At 36.6% G+C, this 7,179-nt stretch overlaps 1 protein-coding gene across 1 annotated transcript; it reads left to right on the top strand.

Annotated features, from left to right (window-relative positions):
• Positions 1–205: 205 nt before the first annotated feature.
• On the top strand, positions 206–4,894 carry CUNH5orf24 (chromosome unknown C5orf24 homolog). The gene is made up of 2 exons (XM_008632649.2): positions 206–669; positions 2,539–4,894. Exons 1-2 carry the CDS (start codon positions 243–245, stop codon positions 2,577–2,579), a joined length of 468 nt encoding a protein of 155 aa, XP_008630871.1. The 5' UTR covers positions 206–242; the 3' UTR covers positions 2,580–4,894.
• Positions 4,895–7,179: the final 2,285 nt, after the last annotated feature.

Below are 7,179 nucleotides of genomic sequence, written 5' to 3'. Positions count from 1 at the left end.
CATGGTTTAAACTGTCCTTTTTAACTATGTGTAAAGGTTACTGTGCAGAACCTCAAGTGAAGGCTTAATAAAACTCATTTTAAAAGTAATTTACTGACATCAATACTGTTTACTAAAAATAGACAAAGTAGTACGGACTAATTTTAAGAAACAGAGGTGGCTTTTGAAAGATTCTCTTTTGTGGAATGCTGCAGTATTATGATATATTGATACATATTTCTCTCTCTTACTTTTGGTAGAAAATGATGCACCCTGTTGCCAGCAGTAATCCAGCTTTCTGTGGGACTGGCAAGAGCTCTTGCCTGAATGAAGACAATGTAAGGGCTGCAGATCAGTTTGACCTCTACGCCACACAGCAGAGCAAGTACAGCCATGCAGTCAGCCACAAACCCATTGCCTGCCAGAGACAAGACGCCTTGAACGAATCTCACTTGCAGACCACAAGTGGCAGGAATATAGAGACAAAAGATGAACTAAAGAAAAAGAAAAACCTCAACCGCTCCGGGAAACGTGGAAGGCCGTCAGGGACCACAAAATCAGCAGGGTACCGAACGAGCACAGGTCGACCCCTGGGGACCACCAAAGCAGCTGGATTTAAGACAAGTCCAGGCAGACCCTTGGGTACAACTAAAGCAGCGGGATACAAAGTCAGCCCAGGCAGACCTCCAGGTAGCATTAAAGCTCTATCACGGCTTGCAAATCTAAATTATACTTGTGGCAGTGCAGCTTTTCCTTACCCTATGGTGCATAACAGAGGAGTACATGCTGCTGGTGAAACTAGCAGCAAAATCAAACAGCCTAATGAATGAAAGGAGGGAATGAATAACTCCTGACTTATCTGCTTTATGCTGATTTTGGGCATGTTTCTTGAGTTTTCTTGTAATGTTTGCCTAAGTCTGAGTTTCTAGATTTTATTACAGTAATGCCGTAGCCTACGTGTGCAATTCATAAGTTTTACAGAATGTTGAGAAGGCTTTGGTTTAAAGAGGCTTCTGTTGATTTTAAATCATAATTTATAAGGAAGTCTGAAATTATACATTATGCTTTGGTGTCCATACTTAAGTAATGTCCATGTCCCTAGTTTTAAGTTCAGTTTCTCATAAATATAGATGTGTGGTTATAAATTAAATAATTGAAATAAGGAGGACAGAAATTAGCTGTCTGATGGTTCATGATGTGGCCTGCCCCACAATAAGCAACTTAGCCAGTTAAGTTCTTACTTGATAAAAATTGATAAAGAAAGTGGCAAGCCACATTTTCCACTTCTGCAGGACCTTCTAAAGACCTCAGATATACTTAAAAACTTAAACAAAAAAAACCCTTTTTTTCTAAAGTGATTTCCAGTAGCTTTTATTTCTGGAGTTGTAGCATTAAGTGAATTTCAACTAATGCTCCAAAAATATTTTTGAAGATATTAAAGAAACCTGAGTATTTGTACCGTGCATTACAGCTTCACAGCGCCTTACAAAGACAAGTTACTTTGCCTTTAGGTGAGAGCTGTTCTTTTAGTTACACTGTTACAGGATTCTGCTGGGTAATTTTGAAATGCCTAATAGTACATATACCAAACCACAAATAGTTCTTTGAAATTTGAAATATTTTATAAGAAATTAAGTACTGTTCATTCTAGTTAGGCACTTGATTAATATTAAACAGTATGTTCTTAAATCTGTAAATAGGTATTTACGCTGGCTTTTGCCTTTCAAATCTGTGCTTAGATGGCAACAGTTTAATAGCTTTTAAAGTAATAACGTATAATGTTTACAAATTAAACTTTTTAAACAGATGCTGTTGCCAAATTTTTAGACTCAGTTTTGCCAGATATTCCTGGAAATAGTTATTTCATTGTTTGACACTTATACTATATTTAAGTTATGGAAGCTTATATATCTACCAAAGGACACCATTTTCATGATTTATAAAAGCAAACTGTATAGCTGATGCAAACAGGATGCAGTTTACTGCACTGCTAGACCCCAGATATAGAGTTCATCTATGCATGCAAGCCGGAAAAAAATGTTGTTGGTTAACTATAAATACCTTTCTTGACTCAAACTAAAACCTCCCCTCCTCCCAAAAGAAATGTTCCATTTTTCAACTGGGTGTGTGTAATTTTTTTTTAAGTGTGGGAGAATGTGTGAGTGTGAGTGTGTAAAATACTTTCATCCAGAATTCAAAAGAAAAAAAAAATCAGTCCTCAATGTTGTATATTGTTTGTTCTAAATTCATTTTACTGAAACTAAAACTTTTTTTTTTTTTAATCTGGAAGAAAGTTTGCGTTTAAGTCATTTCATATATAAAATGACTTTATGATAAATTTGTAGCTTGAAATATCTGGGGAGGGGGAATATATAGAGTTTGCAGATTTGGGGAGAATAAAAATTTGGGTTAATTGAGCCTGTGCTGAATGGGTAATGATGATGGTAATTTTTGTTAATATAAATGCTATTCTGGCCTGCTGTCATTTTGACTAGACCTCTTGATTTCAGTGATGACAACTTAAGAAACAGATGTCATGTTTCATACCTTTTTTATCAGGAAAAAAGCAGCAAGCCTTCAGGTGTTCCAGTGATGCCTAACACATATTGAGCTGGACTTTTGCTGTACTTTACAATAGGTGTGTTGAATTGTTTTGGGGGAACTGTGTATGCACTGGCAACTAAGACAATGAACCTCAACTTATACTGGATGGCTCCTTAGTCGATAGATGAACTAATGGCAGCTAAATTGCTACTAAGGAATAGTTTCTTCATGCTGAAGCTCTGAAATCCAGTTGTACGTTCTGTTCCTCAACAAACTCGCAAGTCTGAAATTTAGCATTCTCTCTCAGAAGATGTAACTTCTGACACATGCAAAGTGCTAACGTGAGTTCATTCACCCTCAGGATCTGTGTTCTATTGGCTGTTTTTAATCAGATAATTTTTCAACAAAAGACTTCTTTAAGTTCTTTCCTGAACTCAGCTGGGCAAGCAGTCCTCTTCAGCTGAATGTATAACTGCAGGAGTGTCACACCTCGCTGGCAAGGAACGTGTTGCATGTCACCACTGTACCTTGGAGAAACTCCACTCCTTACCTCCTCCCGTTGATCCTGTTTGCTCCTGTCTGTTCCTCACTTGTGCATCCACTCAATGGTGCTGTGCTGTGTGTCAGGAGATAATGCAGATGTATTGCTGTTCTGCTAGTATAATTTGTATTCAAGTATGCTGATGAAATAATGAAATCACCTAAGCAATTTCTGTTCATTACAGTGTTTATTAATTATATCAGATGAAATATAGTCCCAGTAAAAACTAATTAATGTTGTCAGTTGTGAAATGATGAGCATCAAGTAGAAGAGTGTTCAGAGACCCCGCAGTGGGTTCCTTGGCACTCTGGATTTAGGAAGGAGAGCAGAAGTGCACTGCTGGCATTTCCTAATTCTGCTTTATTTTATATCTGACTAGAGTTTACTGGTGCCATGCAGTGAGGGGAAGGAAAAAAAGAGGAGATTCAAAATGACTAGAAATGGAATTTTCAAATACTTCTTTCTATGTATACTCTGCAGAATACATTGTGCTTTTTTCAACACTTTTCTGTCCATGAGAAACACTGAAACAGCATGTTAATGCCTAAACTTTATTAGTACCAATGGGAAAACTGGCATTTTCCCCCCATAGTATGAAACATTACTTGTAAGGTAAATTGCTTATTTTATATTATATATCATAATTCAGCTATTCATAAGCTAGGATCACTGTTGTGTGTTAACACTGTTCAGAAGAATGACATGTCAAGTTTAATAATTTCTTTTAATTATCAAGTTTCTAACGTCTTATTTATACATAAATGAAATGTATTAGCTTGCTATTATTCCTTAATGATGCTATAAAGTTCACTGTTTAAGATACATATAGTAACTACTATTCATTTTCTGATTAAATTTACTTAAACTTTAAAACCAAATAATTTTGCTACTATAAAGTCTTGCACTGGACAGATTCAAGATGCTAGCACCATATTTTGTCAGGAAAAAATCAGATACCATCAGAAGCAGCTGACTTTGATATCAAAGATGGTATTTTTAAAATCAGCACTTAGCTTTGTCATTAAAGCAATGTTCTTTATATCTTGGATTTAGTTTAAAATGATCAAATTAACTAGAGCCATTAAAGATCTCTCTTTTGAATGAATATATTTTCATTTTGTCTGAAGGATCTTAATGTTCAGTCAGGACAAAACCAAGCCTTGTCAGTGAAAAGTGATGTGTCTGTGAAAAGAATTACCTGGAACTACAATACGCAGAGCAATTCAGATGAGAATTTAACTCCCTCCCCCATTTTGAAGAGCTTTAAAAGGCAGAGGAATGTGAAGTCATTTGTGCAATGGTTTCATTAGCTGTGACTCTGCTGTTCTTTGTTATATGTATAATAATGTTTCATGCTACCCTTAGAGTTGACAGTTAAAACAGCTGATAACAATCATAAATACTTGGAACTGCAAACTTCATTTCTGATTACAAAAGTTTATTCTTCTCTATTTTAATGCATATATTTTAACACCGCTTAAATATATTTATGACTTTAGTAGAGACTAGACCTTTCTCCTTGTGACTTTTTTTCCAAATAGAAGAATCTGTATTCTAAAATTTGAACCACTTTCTGTTACTTCAATCTTTCATCATTTGCTTTTCCACAGGTTTACTTTGGGGGTAACAGTAATCTGTTAAATAACTAGTATCAGCACCCTGTCCTCTGCTGTAAAAAGCCTGATTAGATACTGTGTATGTTTTTATGTCCATGAACTTGAGCTACTCGTGTGCAATTATGTGTATGGGAATGGAGTAGTGTTCATGATCTGTATTTACATCATCATATGGATGTATATTTATTAATAAAGTTAATACTTTAAAACCTAAGCATTTTTCCCTGTTTTGTTTTTTTTAATATCTTTTAAATTCTGGCTGAAGATGCCAGTTAACAGTGTTACCTGCTTATTACAGGCACGTTATGTATATTTGCATTAAGGCAAAAAGACTCTATGAGTGGCAAGGCATCAGGAAATAGAGGAATGTTGCTTATTTTTTAATGAATTGAAAACAGTGTGACAATAACTTAATTGTTCTTGTCCTTTCACTCAAACAGGAGAAAAGGGGAGGAAAGGAGCTTATAACCCTGTATGGATAAATAGTCAACTGCTAACTTTTCCTCTGCTGCACATGGAAATAAATTTGAAAGTACTCATAAACTAAACTTTTCATGGAATGGTGATCATAATTGGTTATTCTGTGACGAGTAAGACATATTTATCCCTGTATTCCAGCAATATTCCAATTTATCTGTGTTGGTAAGATGTTTTCTGTATGCCACTTAACACTTCTTCTTTTTTTTTTTTTTTAATTTTTTCCTCTTTACTGAAGTTTTTCAATAACTTTGGGGAAGAACAGGCAGTCCTACCTACCAGAAGCTGCAGTCCAGACTCCCAGGCCTGCATCCTCTATTTGCTCTCCAGCACCCTTTGCTTTCTTTTCCGTGAACTTTCAAAGGCCTTGAACACATCTGGAGTTGGAACATTCCAAATGTCAGTTGCAGTTATTTTGCAGACTTTTTGAATTTACCTGAAAATGACATCTGATGTGTTGGTTGGTTGGTTGGTTGGTTAGTTTGGTTTTTTGGGGTTTTTTTTGGTTGGCCATTCTGGTAGTTCTAAATATTTGGCATTCAAGGTGACTGGATATGTTCAGCAGCAGTCTGCTACATACTGGTCTAAAAATCAGTTCCTGGACGTGACTGCATGAGCAACATGCATTATTTGGTGTAAGGAAAGTTTTAAGTATTAGATACTATAGCAGTCACAAATTGTTCAAACAAGAATACAGCTTTTTCAGGTGTTTTGGAAGTTGCTTGACTGCTTCCATGGCCTCTGTGTTCTCTGCCATGGAATGAATGGAAGGATGGAAGCTGCAGGGAGTCTGTTCCCTCAGTGCACAGGTGGTGTGTGAGGCCAGATGTGGTTTCTGATGACAGGAGCAGTTCAGGATTTATTCAGGCTGGCAGACTAGCAGTGTTGGGGTATCAGTTACACAAGCTGCACATCTTCAAGGAATCTTTAAAATGGTTCTGCCTTTTAATAACCTCAGTTATGTGTATGGTGAGACACCAGGGCTTGTTTGGGGCTGGATTGGCAGTTTTATGCCTCTGCATCTCCATGGTTTGAGCTCTTTAAGTAGCACAAGGAGTACCACGTGAATTAGTGATGTCGTACCTGGTAAACATGGATTACTTACAGTCACCATAAAAAACCTGTACCATTTTGATTTGTGTTATGGCAGGAAGGATATTATGTTAGGATTAAATTCACAGTAAAAAATCGTTTTCAAGTTGAAAATGCTGCTTTGACTAAACTCAAACATAAGGAGAAGGGAGAATGGGGCAGCTTTTTCTTTGCTAGTCTGCACCAGTTTGGATTCCCTTTGTGCTTTTGCTTTCAGGCTTGCTCTGTATCAGCTGATCTAATTAAATATTTTCCCTCTATGTGCAAACCTCATGTTTTCTATTTTTAGACTATTATGTCCTCATTATTAGTGCTTATGCAAATTGGACTTTGAAAGAAAAAGCTTCGAGTGAGAAAATGTGTGCTGTAAGGAATGACAGAGTTGGAGAAGTACACCTGACTAAAAACAAAGTCAAATTCTGTAATATATTACACCCATTTTCATTTATACACATGTACTTGGTTTTTCCTGCCCTTTTCCAGTGTGCATGGTTCATGCTCCCCTAGGTCATAACTATCAGTTTTTGACAGATGCAGAGTTTTGGCAAAATCTCGTTGTGCACTGCTGGCAGTTTTAAGGAAGTGTGTTAAAAATTGTATCGGCACTTGAAGTAGTGTGTTCATTTTCAAAATGCCCCAGATAGTCTTGAGGCTTCACTATTGAACTGAAATAAAGTAAAAACCAATTCTGCAACAGGAAAAATATAATTTCCTAAAAATGAATATGGGACTATTTATCTAGCCTTTCTGCTTTGGAGCTCTGGTTGACAAGAATTCTTCCTTTTAGTTTTAAAAATACGCCTTGAGTTTGCTACGTTTTACCTTTACCCCCAGCCTGCTGTAGGTTAAGGCACAGTTTGTGTGCAAACAGCTCCCAAACGGGACCGTTCTTCCCTAACGTGGGTGGGAGCAGACAAATCCTTCGTCAGG

The sequence above is a fragment of the Corvus brachyrhynchos genome, unplaced genomic scaffold, assembly GCF_000691975.1.
Source record: "Corvus brachyrhynchos isolate BGI_N302 unplaced genomic scaffold, ASM69197v1 scaffold54, whole genome shotgun sequence".
Taxonomy (NCBI): Eukaryota; Metazoa; Chordata; class Aves; order Passeriformes; family Corvidae; genus Corvus; species Corvus brachyrhynchos.
The sequence above is the reverse complement of the archived record's forward strand: the minus strand, read 5'-3'. Positions and strand labels throughout refer to the sequence as shown.

Excerpts from the sequence above, each read along its gene's own strand:
- CUNH5orf24 (XM_008632649.2), top strand. The coding sequence starts at position 243 with ATGATGCACCCTGTTGCCAGCAGTAATCCAGCTTTCTGTGGGACTGGC. Across the intron at positions 670-2,538 it reads CAGCCCAGGCAGACCTCCAG|GAAAAAAGCAGCAAGCCTTC; the intron begins GTAGCATTAAAG and ends CTTTTTTATCAG.